At 40.7% G+C, this 25,591-nt stretch overlaps 1 protein-coding gene across 1 annotated transcript in view; it reads right to left on the bottom strand.

Moving 5' to 3' along the window:
• LOC126383991 (voltage-dependent calcium channel gamma-4 subunit-like) overlaps positions 1-25,302 on the bottom strand; it is a 30,260-nt gene extending 4,958 nt beyond the window's left edge. Inside the window, exons 1-4 of the mRNA XM_050034783.1 lie at positions 25,181-25,302; positions 17,171-17,492; positions 9,305-9,556; positions 3,923-4,006 (exon numbers count right to left, since the gene is read on the bottom strand). Of these exons, the coding sequence (XP_049890740.1) occupies positions 3,923-4,006; positions 9,305-9,556; positions 17,171-17,201 (367 nt within the window). The 5' untranslated portion in view covers positions 17,202-17,492; positions 25,181-25,302. The remainder of the gene's footprint in view (positions 1-3,922; positions 4,007-9,304; positions 9,557-17,170; positions 17,493-25,180) is intronic.
• Positions 25,303-25,591: the final 289 nt, after the last annotated feature.

Below are 25,591 nucleotides of genomic sequence, written 5' to 3'. Positions count from 1 at the left end.
ATCTAACTAGCAACGCGCCATGTCTGCGCCTGACCACTCCTCATTTTTAGACCAACACACCCAGAGAAGCGCAAGTTCATTTGCTAGTTAGACGACGAGGGCGCAGGGCGTGAAAATGACAACTGCGCCTGCATCTAAATAGCAATGACACTTGCGACATGGATTATGCGCTATCCGCCGTCCACTTTAGACCATCTAAATAGGGCCCTATATATTTTACAGAACATACGGAAAAGGATAATAGGCCCTCTTTAATTAATGTAGGATCCAGTGTTTTGGAGATTGAATCATACCATGGACTAAAAGTCAGAATATCCTCTCACAATAACTGCAATACTAAACTGCTGGAATACTCTAAAACCATGTTTTGGTCTGTACATTTTACAGTAGTTTGGAGCATGGCCATTACTAGGGATCATTCAGGACCTTCAGTATGGCTGCAAAAGGTTGCATTACTTCACCTAAAACCCTTGCACGGTAAATTCCTCTGCCGACACCTCAAATCTACAGCTGTGACAACATAGAGAGACATTATAGATGATTAAAATGCTGAAGCTCAAATATAATGAGAAAAGCAGAGTCTTCAAGTTTTGAAGGTGACTTTTTGAGCTGCGTTAGCTTTTGTTTGCTTCTGAAGGAAAGAGATAATGCTGTGATAAGCATGTATTCATAGAGGCTTTGGGCAAACAGTGGTTGCAAATGATTCTCTGAATTTGGTTTTAAGAGGAAAAGGAACAATGTGGGTGGTGTTTGCCTCCTCAGCACATTCTATTGATTATCTAGATAAGTAGCTGATAAAAAAGATTGCTGAGCTGTAGGGAGTCTGTGGCAATTTTCTGACCTTGGTGCTCAGGGGACAAACCCTTACTGTGTGGTGCCTCAACAGAATAATGTGATCATTGACTTCTTCCATAGAGTGCTGTGCTGCACGAGTCCTGAAACCTGGAAATGAGTTAGCGCTTTTGTTTTTGGAGAGATGCCTGAAATAAGGTCTGTGGTTAACAAAAGCTTATGTAGGCTGACCAAACGTCCTCTTTTGCCTGGACATGTCCACTTTTCACGTCCCGTCCGGGGCGTCTGGGGGTTTTTTATAAACTGATCATAATGTCCGGTTTTCCGTGTGTTTGTGTGCGTGTGCACGGGCAGCATATTTCTGTCCGAACCCGAACCGAGCCCGACATTATTTAATGACCAAAGCACTGAGTTTGTGTCACACAGTGGTTACAGGCTATTTAACAGGCCGGGCGTGCGCCGTGGGTGCTCAGCTGCGGAGAGGGAGACCTCCGTGTTTGAGACGGGAGCGGGAGGCGGGAGGTCCGACGCTTCTAGCGAGAGGAGAGGGAGAAATAAAACAAAATAAGATAAAATAGGAAAAACCTGTCTCCCTCTTTTATTTTATTTTCAGCGTTTAATCAAGGCGGAGGCGGGCGGCTGGAGGTCCGAGACTTCCAGCGAGGGGAGAGGTAGAAACAAACAGCCAATGTGTGTCTGTGTGTGTTATGTTCAGGTGTTGTCACGTAAATAACAGTGCCCAAGCAATAAACAGGACAGACAATAGGATTTTATTTATTTTTACACTACATTTTAACTGAAATCTGACCGAATCCGACCCGAGCCCGAATACAATTTATAGCTACATTTTTGACCAAACCGGCCCGACCCATCGGGTACCGTCGGGCTCAGATCGCCACACTCTAGTGTGTGTATGTGTACCGTCGGGCTCAGATCGCCACACTCTAGTGTGTGTATGTGTCCCCTATTGGGGCCTATCTGAGTTTCTGTGTTTGAGAGATATTATTTTGTAATATAACAGAATTTTCTATCCATACATATAAATTTTAAATATATTAAAATGATAAGGCATCTTTGAGTAAACTGCGAGTATCATTTAAGTAGGCTATGTCGTGGCCGGCCGAGTGTCCTCTTTATTGGAAATCAAAATATGGTCACCCTAGCTTATGAGACTTACACGTTTTGTTCTATGGCCTTAAATATGTCTGTCAATACCCCACTTGTGAAATTTGAAGCTTTTATGTGTCTTAAAGGGGCTGTTTGTGAAATTCAGAGTGTAGGCTATGAGTTGTCCAGACACAGGACATGGCACAACATGGGAGTAGCTGAGCGGCTAGCAGCTAACAATGTTAACTCCATAAACAGTGCTAAACAATGGTAACAGTGCTATCAAAGCTAACGGTGTTTACCTGCAGCAATGCAGTCTCAATATAAGTGATAACGGGTGAATGCGCGCAGTGAAAAGTGGTGGCAATGAGCTAGCCAGCGAGATACACACATGGGCTAACATGGCTGTACCAGCCTAACACAGCAAACCAGACAAAAGTTCAGACTACAAAACACAAAGAGGCAATGTGACTTCTTTTTCTGCTCATGACGCCATTACTCCACTATATCTTTACATGGCAAATAGTGGTTCTCTTCTATATTAATGCTCTGAATGTTGCAGAAATGGTCAGGGTCATTAAATGTCACAATGCCAAACACGAATTCAACAAGCTTCAAGGAACAACAACATCCTTTAAGGCCAAACTGACATGATGATGAAACCATAGCATAACAACTTCTCCCTGTGTCACGTGGTGCCATTTGGCCCCAAAAATACTTTTTTCCCATAGATGTACTGTACATTGTGAAAGACATATCTGTAAACCAGTGGATACATTTTTTTGGGAGAGTCACAAACCCCGTGAAATGATTTGTTTCAGTATCAGGATTTGATCCATTTGATCTGATAAAATTTGGAAAGTCTGGAAGAGCCACAAGACTAAATAATTTTCTTCTCAATTCAAGTTAGCTGAGACCTATACCGGAAGTCAGACGCTCTGCCGATGAAAGTCTCTAGTGCACCTGCTCAATGGGTACAAAGATGCCAAAGATCCAGGCTTTTTCTAAGTTCAGAAGGCTTCAAACCACACTAAGCAACATTCATAGGAACAATTTTTTCGCGTGGCGATTGCATTTATGCTTCACAAATCATAAAAGTGATTTTCATTTTAAAAGATGAATTGAACAAAACACCTAAGTATCATAAAGTATTGTTTGCCACTTATTTTCAGCAATGATCTGTAATTTTAGTGCTTTTTGGTTTGTCAGATGAAGAACTGAGATAATTAGCTGATTAAGAGGTAGGTCAACCAACAGAAATATAATCTGCAACTACTTTAATAATCTCCAGACAGTTTGCAAACAAAAATGATTAACATCCTGATTCCAGCACCTCAACTGCAAAGATCTGATACTTTTGATCTAGTACTCTAAATTTTGGACATGAACATGAACAAGACTGTGCAGCCTTTGGAGAAGTAAAATATTTCTTGTTCAGTCAGCGTTGCACAGCAAAGTAGATACAAAAGATAGTATCACAGCCTCCTTCACGGAAATAGATATCTTTATGTAATATATGGATAGAACATATACTTTGTAAACCCAAAGGTTCAGGGCTGTACGAACAGAATTCGCCATCACAATGGAAGCAAGATGTGAAACCTGAATCCTGAGCTGAAAATAATCCATTAGTGAAGGCTGTTCTTTCAATCCATCTGAAAAAAAAAAGCTCTCTGTACACCCCCAGACTCCCAACCTCATGCACCTGGGCATTTAAACACACATACACACACTATACAGACACACACTTACACACACCTCCAGGAACGCTTTGCTTGAAACTGACATCCGTGCATTGATGTCCGCCCACCATCCCCTTCTGTCCTTTCTGTATCCATGTGTGATGGAGACTGTAGTGCTTATATATGTGTGTGTGTGTGTGTGTGTGTGTGTTCTTCTGTTGTGTGTACGCACACTGTGTGTAGTGCAAACTAAATGTGTGCATGTGTTTGTGTGTTCCGGTGTCTGTGTGCGTCTGTCGTTCATTTGTAAATGTGTGTGTGTGTGTGTGTGTGTCACTCACGCAGCAGATACTCTGCAGCATCTTGGTCGTAGTCTGCGTCGTCTGGGAAATGATTGATCTGGGAACACACACCTCGCTTCAAGCCTGAAAAACGACAGAAAAGAAGAGGAGAAGAGGGTAAGGAAGAGGAAGAAGGTAGAAAAAAAGGAGAGAACTGACGAGGAGGAGAATAAGAAAGAAATACAGAGTGTCTTGTTTTGCTCTTGTCTCCATCTTTTTTCTACCATGGTTGCAAGAATGATAGGGAAGAGAGTTAATGACCAACAATCGTGGAAAGAAAAATAAAAATGGGGGGAAAGGGCTAAAGAAAAGGAGTGATGGGGAGGGAGACATATGGAGGAAGAGAGCGAAGAAGAAGAAGAAAGGGAAGTAAACAAGCTAACAAATGTAAAGACAAGACGGAGTTACAAAATGTGAAAGATGTAGGGAGCAAGAAAGACCTGAGCTCTGAGAGTCTGCAAGAAAAAATAAGTTATTGTACAGTATAATTATTTACGAACATACAGCCGATCAGATAAGCAGTTGCTGAATAGCTGTCAACCAGGATTGTACAACCACACTAGCAGGTCTTTAGGCTGTTTGGTGCTTTGATGCTAGAGTCAGCATTCTCACAGTGACAATGTTAAAACAATACTTCCCCCCCAAAAGACTATTTGTCTGCCAATTATTCACCCCATGTTACATTGAATTTTTTAAGATAACATTGTCTTTCTTGCATGCCTCCACAGTGAACAAAGAACCAAAAATTGAAAAATTTATTGATGAATTTAAGTCAAAGGGGTCCACGTTTAACAACAACAAAAACTATGTCAAAGCGTTGGTTTACAAACTCCCACAACTCATGCAGCATAATCAGTCTCATTTATCCAGTTGTATGCTCAGACAGCCCTTTCTGATGAGGAACTGAACGTGAACCTTATTTCTCTAAAAGCCAGACTCCATTGACAAAAAACAATAATTTTACCTTGCTGAACACATGAGCTGCTGGTCTACTGCTGCCTCTATCTGTTAGTTAGTTGTATTGTGTGACTTTGGTGTTTTAAAGAGTTAGTTTGGATTCTGCAAAGTCACACAATAACACAAACATATACTGAACAAGGCAGCGACAGACCAGCAGTGGGTTGCGAGGTGAAATTACTATTTCTGTCAATGGAGTTTAGCTTTGAAGCGAGCATAGACAAGTTTCACTATTAGTTCAGTTCATCTTAGGAGATTGCTGTCTATGTGGGAAGTACTGAGCATACTACTGGATGATTGACACTTGGATTATACCACATGAGCTCTTCAAGAGTCTGTACACAGATATTTTGATGTAGTTTTGTTGCCAGTAAAAGCGGTTGCCTTTTACTCTAAATCATCAATAATTTTCTCAGTTTTTGGATTCTTCGTTCACCATGCAAGAAATTAACATTTTCTTTACGAATTCGGCGCAAGACAGGATGAGTGAGTAATACACAAATGGTCATTTGACAGATGAAGCATTCCATTACCATGCTGCAGGTATAATGTTAACCGTGTTCACTATTTTAGGGTTAGCATAAAAGCATGCTAACTGGACAAAGGTACTGGACAAATGAAAATTTTGACTTGATGATGCATGCGAAGGTACAGGATCATCAAAGTTATTAAAGTATATCCTTAGGTAGGCATGGATATCTGTACTAAACTTCAGGGCAATGCTTCCAATAGATGTCAAGACATTTCACTCAAAACCCCAAATGTCAACATCACGGTGGTGCTAGAGGAAAAGTCAGGGCTCACCGGAGTGATAGGGAAACATGGTGCGTCTTATTTGTACTGGGGAGTCAGAATTTCCAAGTTCCCAGTTGGAAATTTCAACTGATAGTAGTCCTGTCCAACTTCTTTCATTGAACAAGTTGCTAGAGTTTGTATATGCAAAATACGTTGTTATCAACTGGTATGGCTAACAATGCCTAAGATGGCTAGAACTGGTATTGCTAACAACATCTTGGTTTTCCAACTTGCTCGACTAAATCCCAGGCAACTCAGGTTTGACATCATTCCCAGCTTCGACCTCTGACTTCAAAGGGAAATTATTTTTATTTTTTTTAAATAATCTAGAATTTAAAACCATGGTAATCTTTATGATTTTACTGTCAAAATCAAGTGAATGGAGACATTCTAATTTGTTTTGATCTTTCATGATAAATCAAATCAACAATTACAATCTGTAATTTTCTCGAGAACAAATGTTATATGTCGTCTTTCTCTCTTCTGTATGGCAGCAGACACTAAGTGGGCTTTTCACTGCCTCCACCGTGTGCCATTACCAGACTCACTGAAAGCTTTAGCTGTGAAATAACAGCAGCCTGCTCCTGTTTTGTTCTTGTAAATCATAACAGAAACTGCATCGGCATGCTTAGATTTCTTTTTGAGAGGAAACATTTGTTTACCTTGACAGCTATTTGTGCATTTCATGAAAAAAAAATAAACATCAAGAGGTGAAGAGTGATCCCATGTTCCTCTTGCAATAAAGTGAGAGATAGAAAAAAATAAAATAAAATAAAGAATGTGAAAAGGACACTTCAGGCACACACACGTGCAAATAAACAAAAGTCAGCCAAGAAAAAGCAAAATCAGATCTTTTCAAGACAGACTATGGCATACAACATGGCCGCTATAGGACAGAATTATTTATCCTATGGGACTGGGAACTTAAAGACAGAAGCCGGATCCATAAATGGGCTGAACAGACAGCAGATTGGCAAAGGACAGAGTATCTGTCTGACACCTGGGATGATTTCTGAAAAACAACAAAAAGTCTTTCTAAATGAAAAAGCTTTCAAAATCAAACTATTAAACTTGATAAACTACTTCTGGATGAAACTTCTGAAGCTCCATCAAATTTCATGTCTGATGTGATTGCACACAACGGAAAACGTAGCGAAAAGGCTGCTGTTCTCTTGTTTATGATAATTATACTATTGCCTCAAAATGAATGTGGTAATTTACTGGTGTTAAAATGCAACTTGTCACGCCTTTAACTAAAACACAAGCACCTTTATTATAGATAGCCGCGGCCTGTAAACCTCATCTTGTATATTTGTGAGCGTGTTGTGTGTGTCCTGTCCTATTAAACCTGTCTGTCAGCTGCAGCAACGCAGGAAAACTACTTAATCATACACTGGATGAGTCACCACTCATATCTGAGCTCCGGGGCATTGTGATGAGTTTTATGTTGAATGCATAGTATGAGTGTGTACTGTATATGTAAGGGTTAGTGTGTGCCTTTGCATGGAAAAACAAGTGCCAAATTAAATACCAGAATAAGTAATGGCATTGTACATTTCTGCAAACCATGGATATGTTACATTTGTATGCTATTATGTAGCGGATATCTTAAAACTTTGTTTACTTCCGTTCCAGTAACACTGTGGGTAACATTTGGTTAGGTTTAGCCACAAAACCCACTTGGCTATGGTTAGGAAAGATCATGTTTTGGCTACAATATCCGGTTTTGGTGGCACAATCCCAGCTTTGACTGAAATAAGCTCTTGGCAACTAAAAATGAAGCTCTAGCGAAAGTTCAGACAGGAAGACTGTAATTTTGCATGCTTAGACCTGCAATTTATTCCTCATACCATCTGCCATACAAGCCTTGCATACATGCTTATTCACAGTTTCTTGTTGTCATTGTCTGGGACTGTCAATCAAGATATCAGCGGATGCCAGTTAACCAACAGCACAGCAACACTCCTTCATTGTTACCTTGCTGCTGTCTTTTTAAATATGATTTATTTGCTGCTTGTGGTATGTTCATGCTGCAGCTGTGCACACCCTCCACTCCCCCATCATCCCCTGGTCTACACAGATTCATCGGGCTCATCAGCCACATCAGCCTCATTAGCTTCTTCAGCCTATCAGACTCATCAAAGTCACCAGCTACCACCACTAGCGTCAGGACTACATTGGGGATTTATCTTGCTGCTGCTCAGGGCAGATGCCCTTGAATTACAAATTCTCCCTATAGAGTGTAAGTGCCAACATCTCTCTGTCAAATCTTAATTATCACATATCATCTATTAAACTGTACACCTGCAATCTGTATTAAACTTTTTATTTCTCATTCATTCGTCTCTCCTGATCGACCTGTTTTTGGTAGCACGATCTTGGGTGAAAATGGAGCGATGTCTCTGGAAAAAACAATTCTTGTGGCAGTACCCCTGGTGAAGCTTTGGGTCACTTAAAAACCCTTGTGTTTGGTGGCTGAAAAGCTGCTGGAAAACACAACAATGACTCAATAAAAGAACAACCAGTTTTGTTGTTTATTGGTCTCAAATATGGACAAAGTGATAGTTCCCCAAAAGTGAAGCCAAAACATCTCGATTGCCCCCTGGTGGCTGGCTGCAGATTAGGTCATAAACGCCTCCAGGTTAGTGGAAGGTACATGGTGTTTTTTTGTTTTTCTTATGAGTTTGGTTTTATTTATTTGAATGACAGTCATTGTGCTCGCAATCAACGGTGCTGCTCGCAACTGGTTGGACTTGTGTATGAGCAGGAACTTGACACCATTGAGACTGCAACTGCACAGACTCATGGCTCCAAATGATGTCAGCAGGGCAAGATAGCAGCAGCTGTATCTGTGATATTTTGGGTCCTTTTTTGTACAGTGGGAGTGGTGGAGAAACCTTGTACATCTGCATACACAGTCAATGGTCTTGAACAGGATTCTGCACATCGGCAGATGTTTCACCTAGGTGTCACACCATCCACCATCCCCTCAACCTCTGTAGTATATGAGCTGGCAATGTCAGCTCATATACTACGTCACTTGAATGTTGATATGATACATATGAAATGTACAATGTACAAATATTTCTGGTTTGCAGAGACATACAATGCAAACATTTTCTTTAAGTGACTACAAGTGGATCAGGAAAAAATGAGGCAAAGCTCAGATCTATACATGCTGACATCTCGTCTTAATTGTGTGACAATGCCAAGATGCAGCAAAAAAGTAAACACAGGGGATCATATCAGCTTTTCTAATGTCTCACAAGGTCACATAGCTGGAAAAGTTCAACCAGCATCCACTCAGGCTGCTCCTTACCAATTATGAGATGTCACTGACCTCATAACAAATCTGAAAGGTTAACAAGCAGATCAACAAACACTCACGTAAGCAAAACTGGAGCAATTTATCATACTAGCAGCGTGTGTTTGTGAATACGAGCACCTATTTATGTCTGTTCTGATTACACTGACAAACACACTGACCTCAGCAAGACCCTCCAGTGGCCAACACATGACAGAACAAATACACATTTAACCCCCAACGCATCCAAAGGTTCCCACGGCCTTGCAAACTCATACGCGCACACTCATGCGTGAATGTGCATGCACATATGCAACCAGCTGTACCTTCCAGGCAGCAGATCCTCCAGAGGCCAGAGTGGGTGAGTGCCCCAGGGTCCTTCTTGTCTTTATTGTTGGACTCATCCTGGGAAGAGTTGGCCGTGCTGTTGCAGATGAAGGCGCGGGCATACAGCCAGTAGTCTGTACCAATGGCCACTGTCATCAGGGCAAAGGCCGCAAACGCCCCCATGGTGGTCAGCAGAACCTGGATGCCCCGCTCACACCACACCAGCGCTGGGCGGGGAAGGAAACTGATGTCTGACAAAAACACAGACAGAAAAAAAGTCATGTGTAACACATAAGTTGTTAGTCATTTAAAAGAGTAATCCATTACTTTACTGAATTACTCCCCATAGAAAGTAATGTGTTACACTACTTGTTAATTTACTTTTGCGTTTCTCCACAACAACGACTGAGATGCATTGTCTTGTAACTGCAAGTTAACAATAATATAATATTAAACCTTACACATGCCCACAAATCAGAATCAAACAAGGATCAGGAGAACCAAACTGGCACTGCAGTAGGCTTTAACTGCCTCAAAATAAAACTATATTACATAAAAGAGGTTGGCCTTCACAACACAGCCCAACATAGAAAGATATTAATTGCCTCACAATAATAAAGTAATAGGCCTAAATAGAATAATATAAAGAATGGCCTTCCTAACACTATTAGATGATGACACACTTAAAAGAAAATAAACATGTTTGAATGGCATATGAACTGCATTTAACAGGCTAAACACACTCAAACAAAATCAGTGGAGTTGCTTGCTCACCAAACCATGGCTTTATAGTTTAGTCCAGCTTATGTTATGTTTTATCACTAAAGCAGTGGTTCTACCTCATGAGATCATCAAATTATTTGTCAGACAACCTGTTCCTCCTCTGATTCAGCACAAGACTGCCCAGTGTGAAGAGCCAATCACTGAACGCCCACTGTTTGCCTACAAGTTATGCCGGCCTTCCACCAAATGACTTTTCAAGCAGTTTCATCGTCACAGACAATTTCCACTGTCAGACTAAAATCATGAGTGTTTTACTTTAGTTGATGCATGCTCCTGGGATCTTGATTGTTTGATGTAAGGTGGTCATAAAACTCAGTCTGAGCTGTCTTAAGTCTGATTGACATTCTGATAAAATCAAACATGTTTGATATTACTGTAAGTTTTTAGCCTTGGCTCATGCAAATGTTGAAATTCAATGCAACCTGGTCTCATTACCAAATCGTCGAATACCGGCACTTAATGAAAAAGCTGTCCTTTCATGTTGGCATGATCACGTCGGAGGCTGGTGTTTGTTTCTTGTATGAATGTAAAGCCTAACCCTGTTATTCTTTCTAAACCTAACCATGTGCATGTGTTGGCTAAATGTTGTTGAAGGAAAAAAACATGAATTGCTGTTGTACCCACATAGCATTCATTTTGAAAGGGACTGTATGCAAACTGTACATTTCCTGGAAAACTAACATGTATTTAAAAAACCCACAATGCATGTAACAGGCTGAAGTTAACATGGTGTCCCAGAGCGTCAACAATGCATCCTTGGTTCCTTGCAAATCATAGGACGACATGGAAATTCAATGATTAAGCATCAATATGTTTTGAGTCTGAAATGAGAATGTGTTGTTCCATGATGTGAACAATGCCACCGACCAAAAGTGCTCTCTCCAGCACCAAACAGGAAGCACACAAACCGGGTAGACGGTAAACACGGAGGAGGAGGCGCAAGAACGTGAAAAAGTCTTGGTTTGCTTGTACCGTGCGAAAAGAAAAGAAACTGGTGGAGCTGTGACGTAAACAAGAGTTGGGCCTCTAGTTTCCCGGTGCGGCGCAACACAGGGTGGTGCAGGGTGGCGAACCCTGCGCAGAGCTAGTTTCGAGCAGCGCAACCCGAGGCGCGCTCAGTTTGGTAGTTTGGCAGACCGAGGTGCGCTGAGATGGGTGTGGCGGCGCAGCAGGGGGAGGTGTCGACAGAACCAGCTTGGCGCAGTGACAGTTTCGTGCCAAAAGGCTTCGCCGAAGGTGCGCTAAAAGCTCGCCATCTGAAACCAGGTCTACTGTCAGCGCAGGGGGAGCGCAGCCGGTGTAAACCGAAGTTTGGCTGACCGGCGGACAGTGCGCACACGTCACCAACATCTCACAGGCAGGTTTCCAGAATGTCAGGCACATTAACGATGCAATAAATACCCACAAAAACCACTATTCAATGCAGCTATCTTCAATCAGCACATAAATGTATCTCTATATCGACTGTCCCGTCACATCTGATGTCAGATCAAAGGGGACTGGCACCGTTTGGCACGCGTAATGGAAACCCAACCTGATTTGATTAACACAGTCGCAAACTAATGAGTTCACATCCCTCTCAGCCAACCACAAACAGCCACAGCATCAGATAGGGAGTATATATTCAGCATCTGTCATCTTAGAAAAGTCAAAAGAAAAGAAACAGAGTGAGACTGCGAGAGAGAAAGAGAGAGCTAGGGTGCACAAGAGAAACGCAACATTGATTTACAGTTGTGGTGAAGTTTGTCCGTCTGACGCTGCTGCTCTCTTCTGCCATGGCGAATTGAGTAAACTCTCATTTAAGGGCGAGGAGAGGGGCTCATTTGATTGGTGTGATGTGAATTGGCTGTGTAAAACCCACTCAACGCGCACAGTGTGCCAAACTTGCAAAATCCGCCTGGCCACACCTAGTTGGCGAAGCGCAGGTGTGCTGCGCCTCCGCCTCGCCCGGTCTGCGAAACTAGAGGCCTTGGTGTTCAATTCAGCGTGTATCGGATCTACCAACCAACATTTGCTGTACTATAGTGAGAATCCTAATTTTTGAATCAGGTCACCTATCATTCCCACGGTCTCCTTCCACTAAAATAGCGCAGCTATCCAACAGAGGCTGGTAGCAAGTGGAAGTGTCAAAATCAAAAATGTGGTTTTCAAGTATAGTTTGGCGAAACTGACAAGAATAGACATATGACACCTTTTGTCTTGTGTATCTAGACTTATATGTTTTTTTGGACACGTTCTGATCAGGGGTTTGGCATTATATTTTCCACCAGGTGCAGAATGGGGAATAAATTCAAAAGGAATCTAGTTGTAGTACTGCAAATAGTGACCCTGCAAGATCCCCAGCCTTTGCAAAATCTTAGTAAATAAAGTATTCTAGTGCATGGTAGGCCTACTGATTTTAAGACTAAACACATATCTAAAGAATCCATTCATTTCAATATTCAGGTTCATGTGAAACTAAATAATCTGTGGTTTCAGTCATTTATTTCCACCAAGGTTAAAAAATGCCTCAAAAGGCTGAAATTAATGAGGTGCTAAAAATAAGACACGTAACCATTTTTGCATTCTGCCCTGTTCACAATTCATGCATTGAACTGTCAAATATTTATGCATTAATAGAAATACTGTCCCCCATGGGCTACTGTGGGTGACTGGTGGGAGCTGCTGATGGGGTTGAGTCTTCCCATTGCATTCTGGGTGAGCAGCACACTGGAGTAGTTTTTAATCAAAAACCAGCGTACACAGCCTAAAGCAGGAAAGAAATGTTGGCAGCAGAGGAACAAAAATGCCGACCTGATAAATCAACAAAAATATGAGACATCAAATATTGTTATAAAAATGAACAGTGAAGGGTGGAAGATGGGGCGCTGGGAAACACAGAGATTCCTCCTCTGTAAGTCTCTCAATGAGTTTCCCTGAAAAAAAAATTCAAATAAAGTTAGAAAATCCAATATTTCATGGATCAGTGGATTCTCTCAGCAGGTAGGAACATTTGAATTCTGACCTTCTTGTCAAAATCTAGATTTCCAATAGACTCACTTTAAGAGGTGTTGATATCAAAAGAGTTTGCTGATACGAAGGGCAATCTTTGGAGTTTATTTGCTTATAAGATCAATAGGACATCAGGTAGAAAAATACTAATAAGCTTAAGTGGAAAAGACACCGAAGGGCAACTGAAAAAGAGCTAAAAAGAAATGCAAAGCAGAGGTTTACGTAGACATTAATTAGAAAAGGAGGGTAAAAGAGACAAGAGAGGAGTGGATGATGAGACGAGAAGAGATGAGTGCGGAAAAGGAAAGAGGAGAGAAGAGACTGAAATGGAGGCTGAGAGGTGAACAGTGAAATGAACGACAAGAGAAACAACACATCTGTTGTGCTTTAGGAAACATAAATGAAACATCCAGGGAGAGAAGCAGGGAGGGGGCAGATCTGCATAAACGCACTGCATTCAACCATTTAGTTCCTCAGTAAGATTCCAATCGTTTGACTAAACATAGTGGACAAATGCTGGCATGAAAACTCATATCTGGAAAACCCAGACTGCAATTTCCGTTCATGAGATCCACAAACGGGAGCGTTAATGTAAACAATCCATCACACAGAGAATATCAATCCCAGTGTGGGCTTTTAAACGATATGGCTAATTCAGTGGGCCTGAGGGGTGTTTCCATGGCAACACAAATCCCAAAATAAAAGAGACCACTGGTACATTGACCCTGAAACTGACCCGCCTGCTGCACAAGGTATGTCCAAACAAGACTGCAGAAAGAGATCATTGCACTGGGGGTAACACTTTACTTGAAGGTATCGACATAAGGGTGACATAACACTGTCATAACTATGACATGACACTGTCATGAACTTGTCATAAACATTATGTACATGTCATAAATGTTTATGATTGCTGTCATTAAGTGTCATTCAGTTTTTGTAATGACAAGTTGACATTGTTTGGGTTGTCTTGATTATGACAACTTGACATTAATTAAAGTGACATTTCCAGAAGTTGTCTTTGTCATGACAAGTTGACATTAAATTTGTTTGGGATGTCCTTATAATGACAACTTGACATTAACCAGGATGACATTACCAGAAGATGTCTTTGTCATGACAACTTGACATTAACAAGAAATGCACCTCTTTTAGTGTTTATGACAAGTTGACATAATGATTATTATTGTTATGACAAAGACAACTTCTGGTAATGTCACTGTAATTAATGTCAAGTTGTCATAATCAAGACAACCCAAAAAATGTCAACTTGTCATCACAAAAACCGAATGACACTTAATGACAGCAGTCATAAACATTTATAACATGTACATAATGTTGATGACAGGTTCATGACTGTGTCATGTCATAGTTAAGACAGTGTCATATCATTCTTATGTAGATACCTTCAAGTAAAGTGTAACTGCACTGGGTGGTAAAGTAACACCATTCAGACAGTGAGTGAATAAATGGATGACAAGATTTTTTTTCCTGAAAATGTGTATTTGGTTTTCCTTTATCAATTCTTTGTAATGCACTTTAACATTATGTCACTTTTTTATACCTTAAAGCTCCAGTGTGTGGGATTTGCAGAAAATGTCTCAAACAGGCCCAACAGCATTGGAGAAACACTGGTTTGTAATGTGAAACTGCTTTATGAAGTGTTTTACCAGTTTTTAATCACTTGGCTCATTTTCCTTTTTCTTTTGGAGAAGAAGAAACCTCTGCAGATAATTCCAATTCACACTGCTAGATGCCATCATCATCCCCCTAAATCGTACACACTGTTCCTTTAAAATAAAAGCCTCAACATCATTTAGATGGTACACTACCTTGTAATAGTAAGAATGGTCCTGTCATTCCCCCACCCGAGCCCTGAATGTCCTTTCTTTTCCTAGGATGGCCAAGGCATGACCAGCTCTACTATCCCTTTGATTGACTAGTACTCATTGCCTTTGTTGGTTGGGTTGTTTAGGTTAAGGCAAAAGGAGTGAGATTGGTTAGGGTTAGGGTAAGAATGTGAGGGTAATAATCCATAGAAATCCATAGACCAATGACATCTGGTGACATTTCTTAAGAAGATGGAAGACATCTGTCAAAACATGTCAAGGTAAAACAAACCTTATCTTGTCTGATATAAAAGAAAAGAAAAACACTAATGTCAGGGTAAGCCGATTAGAAGCAGAGTAAGGCAGAGTAGGGTGGGTCATGCCTTGGACACTAAATATAAAAAAAAAAAAACAGAGAACATATGCCCTGAACGCCTGTTCTTGCACTATGTAACTCTCAGGAGCTCCCCTGACGAAAGAGCCTAATGATTTACAACACTACAACACACGCCACTAGTTACGTGTAAGAAGCAAGCTTAGTTTATCTTTTTTTTGTTTGTTTTTTTACAACTTTTAGTCTCCTTGGCTTGTTGGTAATTGTCGACTCAAGTGGTGCGTACCAATTGTTGTAAAGTCCTTGTATAATTTGTCTGGTGGATGCTAAAAGAAGCTAATGTTTGCCTCAGAGAAATTAGAGCTTTCCTGCTAAGCCATCAAGAGTAACATTAAGCTAGCTAATTTACTTTTTAGCTAGCTAGCAAAAAACTTAACATTTTGTTAGGGAATACAAAGCAGCTGAAAGTTAAGGGTCTACCCTCTTTTTTACATACTAGATCCCAACAGCACGGAAATGTATTTCTTTGTAATTAATTAATTCATTTTGAGTAAGCAAGGATCTTCATATTGATTGAACTCTATCTAATTTTGGCAAAACTTCAAACTGAGCCATGCTGATCAAATATGCGCCAAAATTATGTTACTGCAATGTGTATTGCTTGCGTCAAGTGTCTTCAGAAACATTTAAGTGTACTGCTTTGCACTAAAATAAGAATGTTTGTGACCCAGCGGCGAAGTTGGAAATGGTCGACTGAGGCACCAGGCATGGCCCAAAGGCCGGAGCACTTTCTCATTTTACAGCTAAACAGTTCACTAAAATATGTTTCTGAGAACACTGAGGTGAGAAATAGGCAATGACGTAACATAATCTTGATCCATGAGCAGCAATTGACATGATTGGCAGCTGTATTAGAGACTCCACGGCTCTGATTGGTTGTTTTCATTCAGCAAGGGTGGATTTTAGCAAATGCCATTAGAGGCAGTAGTAGTTAATTTCACAGACTATCTGTCTCATATCATACTTTGTGTCTGTTGTGACAGTTTCAGCAATTATGACAAAAAGTTATTTTCCTAAAGGTTACCAATTGTAGCTTTAACTTTAAATCTGGATTTCGTCATTTAAAACCTAGTTTTGCTAAGCTCTGAGTAGAACTAATCTTGGATTAAATTCATCTTTGGTGGTGCAACCCAGCCTGAGTGTGTAAATTTACTTCAGTGTGCAGATACAAGCCACTTCAGGCAAAAGTGTGGAATTGAAAAAATATATTTTGTGCTCTTACATATGAAAACACAGCTCAGTTGCATCCAGCATAGACAATGAAAGGTTGAGTATCCTAGCTTTACTTGAGCCTGATTGGTTAGCCTCATCAAAAAATGTACCAACCAACCTAGGCTGCATTTTGCATTTAAAAATACAAAAAAAAAAAAAAAATCTGTTTTCCAGAGTTACGTTGCATGTAAATACAACATAATTAAAACTGAATGACATTTCAAGTTTCACACAGATAATTTCAGTTTTGCAGAGCTGTTCAATTAAACCAACACAAATTAATTTTTCACAGCATGTCAATGAATTATCTTACATGTCAGCACTCCCTCCAGTCATCTCTAAATAAGAACAAACATTGGCTCGGTTACACAAATGCCAGCGCAGATTAATCAAAACCGCTTGCCCTCTGAATCCAGACCTCTGTACACATCTGCACTCCAGTGTATGTGTGTGTGTGTGTGTGTGTGTGTGTGTGGTTTCCTGCACAACTGTGTTCACCCATGCTTGTTTGTGTGTTTGAATGTTGCTTGAATATTTATATGCATGTCTCATAAATGTGTGTATGCATAAAAGAATCCACATGTGCATCTGGTGGTTTGCTGCTTGTGTATGCACATGCACATCTGCCCGTGTGTGTGTGTGTGTGTGTGTGTTACCTGAGGGTATGTTTCTGCCTTTCGCCTCCATCTCTCCTCCCCCCCGCTGCTGCTGTTCTTCTTCTTCTTCGTCGGTGAAGAGCGCTCCGTAGCCCCGGTCCGAGCTGCCTCCATCCACTGTTTATTCTTCGCTTTCTCTCCCCTCTTCCCTCTGCCTCTCCCTCTCGTCTTATCCCTTCTTTCTCCCTCTTCTTCTTCTTCTTCTTCTTCTCCCTCTCCTCTCTTTACCTTGAGCACTCCTTCTCTCCTTTCCAGCGAGCGGGGGATACTTCACTTGGCGTCCTCTCCTCTCATTGAATTGTCATGGCAGTCATCTTAGCTACTGAGAGAAGGAAGAAAGAGGCGGAGGGGGGTAAAGAGCAGATGAGAGAGAGTGAGAGGAAAGACAGAGAGAGAGGAAGAGAAGCAAAAGACAAGGAGAAGATGAGGAGGAGATAGGAACGAGTGTGAGGAAGAGATGAGAAGAGGAGATGAGGGGGGGCAAAAGGATGGATTCGATTAACGAACGTGACATGAGTCTTGAAACCAGGGGATGCTCCTGTACAGAAGCATCTCCCATGCAAACATGTTGTCTATATGACAATGACGATATGTCTTTGAATAAACAAACAAACAAACATCCAAAACCTGATGCCGACGGGAGAAAACGAGCCCCCTGTCAAACAAGAGAAGCTGGTTTGCCTCTACAGAGAGAGAGAGAGACATAAAGCAACAGAAAAGAACAGGCGATGCAAGAGAGCGTGTTCTATTCCATTGCCATGGCAACAGTGAATTCCAAAGTCTATGGCGGAGCTGGCGAGTGCGTATGTGTGTATATGTGTTTGTGTGTGTGTGTGTGTTGGGGGAGTAGAGGGATGGATGTAACAGCTGAGAGGATTTTGCTGAGATTAAAAAAAAAATAGTGTGTGAATTCCATTGGTGTGCAGAGGAGCCTGGGTGTCATGCATGACGGATGCAAATACACACACACACACACACACACACACACACACGCCCACTTACAGGTTTATGCTCTGGATGTACACAGTTGCATATAGTACATGAGGAATGGCCATTCACAGGAGAGATGACAGATTTGTGAGTCACTGTGGTCACAGTGTCTCGACATGTTTCATCCATCCAACTTTTCCTCCTGTTGGTGCAATGGTTTAATCACAAGCATTTAGTGCTATTTCATGCTTTGAAATGCACAATGCAGATTTCGCACAGCTGAGAGATCCAGAGCAAGCAGGGAGTCGATGCCTTGCTCGAGGGCATTTCACCAGAGCGGCAGCTTTTCCTGCTTGAACTCACATCCCACATTTCAACAAGCAGAGAGTCTTCCTGAAGAGAAAATCCCCGTCGGCATTGACACAGGGTCAGGCTTTGCTATTTTTTTTTTTTTTTGCAAGCTGTTGCCGAAACTGCAGGGCACCAAAAACCCACATGAAAGGCATCAACAGCACCACAGCAGGGGATCCCATCAACAACACATCTCTAAGGCATTTCTGACCACAAACTCCTTTTAGAGACTCCCAAGGAAAACGACAGCATCAGTCCTTTGTTCAAATGCCTCAATACGACAAGTGTTTACGTTTAACTGACAGAGGACCTCCAGCAGACTCATGGATTAGTAGTGACTTTTGTCTGCAACCCAATCGCAAGAAGGAATGTTGGTGTTGCATGTTTCCGCAAAAAATCAACCTGGTCTCACTCCGAAGTTGTCCAAATCAGGCGCTTGGTCAGTGACTTGCGGCATCAGACACTGATGAAAAAGCCAACCATTTAAGTCAGCATGACATGCAGCGTCCCAGAACGTCAACAACCAACGAAGTCAGGGTACCTTGCACATCGTATCTGGACATGGAAAGTCCATGACCAAACGTCGATATGCGATGAGGTCAGAGTGAGAATGTGTTGGAACAATGGAAATGTTACATTTGTACATAACTATGTAGTGGATACATTTCTTCATGTTTCAACAATGCTCTGGTTAATGTTAAGTTAGGTTTTGGCAAAAAAAAAAAAAACAACACTTGGTTATGGTTAGAAAAAGATCATGTTTTCACTTAAAATCCCCGCTTTCAGTGGCACTATCCCCACTGGAACTACAGTGACTGGTAGCTAAAAAGACGAAAGAATGACAATGGCGATGACTCACTAAAACGCAAATGGATATATTGTTTGTTGCTTGGCAGGCGTCTCACCCACTTAACATGGCCATCTACCATCCCCTCTGCCTCCTGATGACAAATTGAGGTCATATACTACCTTATGTTAGAAACATTGAGTATGAAATGTACAAATGTAATGTATCAGTGGTGTGCAGAAATGTACAATGCCAACATATTCTGCTAGCAACTGGCTGTAGTCTCTTAGAAGCAACGGTAGTGCTACAGTGACAATTTTATGCAGCTACAAATCTTCATTGAGACAAATTTTGGTAGACAAAATTGGTCAAAGAAGTGTGTGACTTTGACATGGGAGACTATGTATACCGGTGTAGAACCACTTTCCAACAGACAATTGGCCCTGTTCTTTTAGCTATTACTGCTGATCTTTTGTAACTAGTGATGGCCAAATGAAGCCTCATGAAGCATTTTCTTTATTTTATGAGCCCACTAGATGGCGCTCTTGGTTTAAAAAGGGAGGCTCAAAGAATGGCAATTCAATGTATTTTCAATCTTTTGTTGAAAAAAAAGCGCCATCTAGTGGGCTTATAAAATAAAGAAAATGCTTCATGAGGCTTCATTTGGCCATCATTATTTGTAACCCTCACTTTCTGCAGCTGTTTTGGTAGGCAATGAGAAGCGGTATGGTCACGCCAATAAAGGTATCAGATTGCAGAAGGCTATGAACCGCTTTGGAAGGCAATTACATGCAACATATTTTGTCATTTAGTTTGGAAGACTTGTTATTATTAAGTAAACTTTACTCGCCCAAAAGTTCTGTACTAACACAAAACAGTTCTTTGGAAAACTTGATGACAAACTTAATGAGATGCTTATGTTACTACCTGACTCAAAGACACCTGAGGACCATCCAAACCTGTCTGAATTAGAGCTAAGAATAATTAGGCCGGCTTCTCTGATCAGAGCTTATAGCCACACATGTATTACACATAGTGACACACGGACCAAAAACCCATAGAAATAGAGTGGGGAACCTACAAGGACCTGATTAGACTGAAAACACATTGGATGTGGTTTTGACTTTGGTTTCGCTTTGGGTCTCAGTTACTACAAACCAAGTCACCAGAATCAGACTGTTCTCATAAACAGTACGTATGTTTTCCTACAAAAAGTAATGCACACAAATTTATACATATCCAACATATTTTGAAAGGCTGCAATCAAATGACAAATGCGCTGATGGGAGTAAACAAGGAAGAAGTCCCGAGTGGTCTTATAAGGAGGTAGGTTGGGGTGGTGGATGGGTCACAAAAACATGGACTTTTCCAGGGAGATGCATGTTCAGCGGCGTGTAAACTTTGAGTAAACTCTGGGTCATTTTAAGGTACGTTCTAACGACAGTAACTTTACTTGCCTAAAGCTAATCTCTGTGACTTTACGTTAATTATGTAACTGCACGTTAAGGACATAACATGATAAGTGGGGCGCTAATTTGTAGAATACCATATGAACTGTTGTGTCTGCATGATTGTAGGACACATAAGGATCACATAAATCGTTCTATGAGGAAACGTTACCAGAATAATGTTGGTATTGCACGTTTATGCAAACCACGGACAAACTAAAAAACAACCAGTTTTGTTGTTTGTTGGTCTCAAACAGTGGTCTGCAGCTTGGCAGATGTCTCGTCTAGGTGTCAAGCTACATCACTTTAGAAACACTGACATAAAACAAAGAAATGTAACGTATCCATGGTTTGCAGAAATGGACAGCAACATTGTTTTCTGGCAACTGGACTGAACCACGAGGACCCATAAAGACCTCTTGTCTGTTCTGTTAGTGATAGATTAACAGCAGAGAGGTGTGACATCTGGAAACATTCCCTGCCAGTGCAGCTGTCTCTCCTTTGATGAAATATTAACACTGACGCTCCTGTAGGCAAGATGTGAATAGTTTCAATAAAAAATACAGAATCAGTTTTTCCACAATCAAAAATGATTGATCAAAAACATGGTCAGACAAAAGCTGACAAAATCCCCATGCGATGGTCTCATTATTATGTAAAAACATGCTCAGATTATTGGACTAAATCACAAACGGGGGGGTTGTGACAGAAAAGAGTCTCCCATCTCATCTCTTTTAAATGAGACCCTGCAGATTCTGCTGTTGTGTGAGTCTAACAGGAACTGTTCTCAGTGAAGAGAAAGTAATGAATCAAAATTACAGGCAGAAATCAAAGCGTTTTATGGCAGCAAATGAGCAAGGAGTCCATCCAGAGAAAACTGTACACACTGACGCTGGCTGAAACTCTTCAACACCTCCACCCCCACCAGAGAATAATAAGAAGAAATTTAACGTTGCCTTGCATGATTTTTGGCTGATGAAACTTTCAAACTTCCAAAATGTCCTTGTGAAACTGCCAAAGTGTGAAGTTTGCTCATGTAGCATTTAAACACATCCTTTGCTTGGGGCCCATAGACAGAGAAAAAGCACCGACATGTTGTCTGTGATGTCACTGTCAGGTTACTAAAGAGAAGCTCTGAAGATTGAAGTTTTGGTTTCCTGCTCAGGGATGAGCCTGTTGGCTGCAAAATGAGGGATGAGCAATCAACACAGCATCACAGGCTGAGACTCATTTCAATAAGGCAAATGCTCTCTCGAACACCTCAGGACATTTCTTGTTGCCTAGAATGCCATCTCATACCAATCATGGCAAAAGTCTAGATTTTGGTTATGCCATCTCATACCAATCATGGCAAAAGTCTAGATTTTGGTTATTCTATTCTATTCTATTCTATTCAATTGGATTCTACTGGATTCTATTCTATTCTATTTAATTCAATTGGATTCTATTCTATTCTATTGGATTCTATTCTATTTAATTATATTGGATTCTATTCTGTTCTATTACATTCTATTTAATTCAATTGGATTCTATTCTATTCTATTTAATTCTATTGGATTCTATTCTGTTCTATTATATTCTATTTAATTCAATTGGATTCTATTCTATTCTATTGGATTGTATTCTATTTAATTCAATTGGATTCTATTTAATTCAATTGGATTCTATTCTATTCTATTTAATTCAATTGGATTCTATTCTATTCTATTGGATTCTATTCTATTTAATTCAATTGGATTCTATTCTATTCTATTGGATTCTATTCTATTTAATTCAATTGGATTATATTCTATTCTATTTAATTCTATTGGATTCTATTCTATTCTATTTAATTCTATTGGATTCTATTCTGTTCTATTCTATTCTATTTAATTCAACTGGATTCTATTCTATTCTATCTTCTACTTTACTCTGTTCTGTTCTAAAGCTTTATTCTGGCATTGTTCCATGATCTCCTCCTCTTCTTCATGCATTCAAGCAAAATTTCTAGACCCATACAAACGCATCTACTTACAGACTGACTGTTGTCAACCTCGTCAAGCTGGTGCTTAAAGTTTATGAACTGATGGCAGCCTTGATTTCGAAAAAAAATTGAGATACTGTCAGGGGAATACTGAGGCTTTTCACAAAAATGAATTCTGCCAAATCTCAATGAGACACTTATGTCAATGTTTCTAAAGTGAGGTAGTATATGAGCTGACTTGAGAAGTTAAGGGGACGGAGGATAGCGCAGCACCCAGGCAAGACGCCTGCCAAGCTGCAGACCACTGTTCGAGACAAACAAACGACAAAAACAGGTGTTTACTAGTGACCAGTGGTCACATTTCCAGCAGAAATCTGTTGCTGCTTTTCCAGTGGCTTTTGTGCCGCCAAATGTGGTGGTTTTTAGCGACCAGTAGCAACTTTTTCAGGAGCGTTTTGCTGCGGAATGTGGATGTTTTTTCGCATCTCCTGACCACTTTTCCAGTGGCCTTTGTGTCAGCGAATGTGGGTTTGTTTTAGTGAGCCGTTGTTGCTTTTCTGCTACCAAATGTGTTTCTTTTTTTCTTTTTTTTAACCACCGGTGGCTACTTTTCCAGTGGCCTTTGTGCCACAGCATGTGGGTAATTATTGACAATCTGTCACCATGTTTCCAGCATAACTTTGTGCTGCCAAATGTGGGTATTTTAAGCCAAAACATGATCATTACCAAGTGGTTTTTGTGCCTTCGTATAACCAGATGTTAATCATAGGGTTGTTAGAAATGTATAATTTTCAGATTGTCTGCTACATAATAATGTACAAATGCCAACTTTTTTTCTAGTTATTGGGTTGCATGATCACTGATTTATTGTAGTTAAATATATATTGCTGCTCAAAACTTTTGCTCTGAGTTGATATGTGCATCAAAACTTTGCACTATATTCTATGTCCAGTCCATGTCAAATAAACTGTTCAGACCATCTGGACCATGTTTTGTCAAAACAGTAATGCTTCTTCTACCAGTTTGGACACATTGATGTTTTCTGTACGAATAATATGCCAAGTGGAGTAGTAGTTGTTCTGCATTATCAATACAGTAATACAATCTGAGTTTCAAAGGATAACCCATCTAGTGGTCATTAGAAGACCTGCAGCAGAAAACAGCTCAGTATTACACTCAGCATCCATCTGATTGCTGCTTTTTGAGCGCTGTGGAGGACCCCTGGGAGGGCCTGCAATCAGTGACAACAAACAATACATAACAGGATCTCAGACATTGTTATTTTGTGCTCAAAACCCCTAAAATAAACCTGTTTTTCAGGCCAACAGAGCAAATTATGAGGAACATTCCTGCAGCACAACATGGAACAAACACATGCGAGAAGGGCTCGCCGGCGGCGGTGCAGTTGCACAAGGCAGAGGATGAAAGTTCAAGGACAAATCAGCCATGCTCTGCATCATGAATTCAGCGACGGTATGAATCCTGCCGTGAATACAGAGCAGCAGCGGAACATGGACGTAGTGGAGGAGCTGGCTGGAGCACTGGTGATGATTACAACAGCAGCAGAACACCATTGTGGCAAGCCACCACCAAAAGCCAAGTCCATAGAGAGAGATCAGGGGCATGATGGGATACATGGTCCAGTGTTTGGTCTGTTTACATGTCATAGAATTACACTATAATACTGTAAATACTGTATAAAATGTATAAAGAAACATTTTGAAATATTTTATGGACACCAAATTACAGAACCACATTATGAGAATATTTTTAAGATTTGTTTTCTCTCTCTTTTATTTTGTGTGTGTGCACTACACTATGTTAATCCCTGTAATATTAAGGGGCACATTGTGTTTTCTAACAAATATTTTGAGTTTCACAGGCACACATTTCTGCAAGAGTATTGTGCTGACAGCATAGAGATTTTTTGCACTGTGTTTTCCCCTAAAACTATATTATACAGTAAATAACACTGACAGATTATTTGGCTGTAGGTTCACTTGTATTAAAGTTAAAAGGGATGTTCAGAGAGAGATCAGTTCAACTTTTCTTATGCATCTTCTTTGTTATGAATCAAAGACAACAGCAAAGTGAAACTGAATAGGCAGGACGCAGGATCACTTTGCTGCTTTTAGCAATATTCAATACTCAGTCTGAGAAATCTAAATCCAGACTCCCGGCTGGAGCCCACACTCTGTACATCCCGCCTGCACAGCGGATCCTACACATACTATAACACAGATTGTTCTCTAACAAAGAACAGAACAAATGAAACATACCCGTCATGCTGATGCTGTGATGTTCTCACACAGTGTTTGCTACAACTAATACTGATTATTTCCTTCAGAGAAAAGCACTGCAGCTATACTAGTCATTCACACACAACAACAAGTTTATAGTGACCATTTTGTCTTAAGGGATGTCTGTATCTCCTGCTCCTGCAACATCACAAACACTTCGCAGTCTTGTAATGATATTGTATCCTTGAATGCATCACACATGCTCTGTTTCCCCCCTGAGGTTTGCCTTACCTTGCAAAACGTCTTCACACACAGGTTATCTTCACTTTGCTCTGCGGTTTAGCTTTGTTTGATAAATCCTAAGTACTTACTTTAAATAAACATCAGTGCAATCGGTCGCTCCCAGATGATTTGATCAAGAGTACAATGTGTACATGTACATGTGGTGCGCTGTTCTCCAGCTCTAAGCATGCGTACACCGGTCCGATTGATACGCTGTCATGTCGTCTTTGCATGACAATATGACAACGGGATAATAGCGATCGGTTTGATACATAGTTTTGATCAGTTATAAGCTTACCTTACGCAGGGGCAACTTTTGCAGCCGGTGCTGATGCAGGTGGCGGCGAGGTGATGGTTCAGAGAGAGAGAGAGAGAGAGAGAGAGAGAGAGAGAGAGAGAGAGAGAGAGAGAGAGAGATGT

Source organism: Epinephelus moara, chromosome 22 (genome assembly GCF_006386435.1).
Source record: "Epinephelus moara isolate mb chromosome 22, YSFRI_EMoa_1.0, whole genome shotgun sequence".
NCBI lineage: Eukaryota > Metazoa > Chordata > Actinopteri > Perciformes > Serranidae > Epinephelus > Epinephelus moara.
This window is presented reverse-complemented; position numbering and strand designations above follow the sequence as displayed.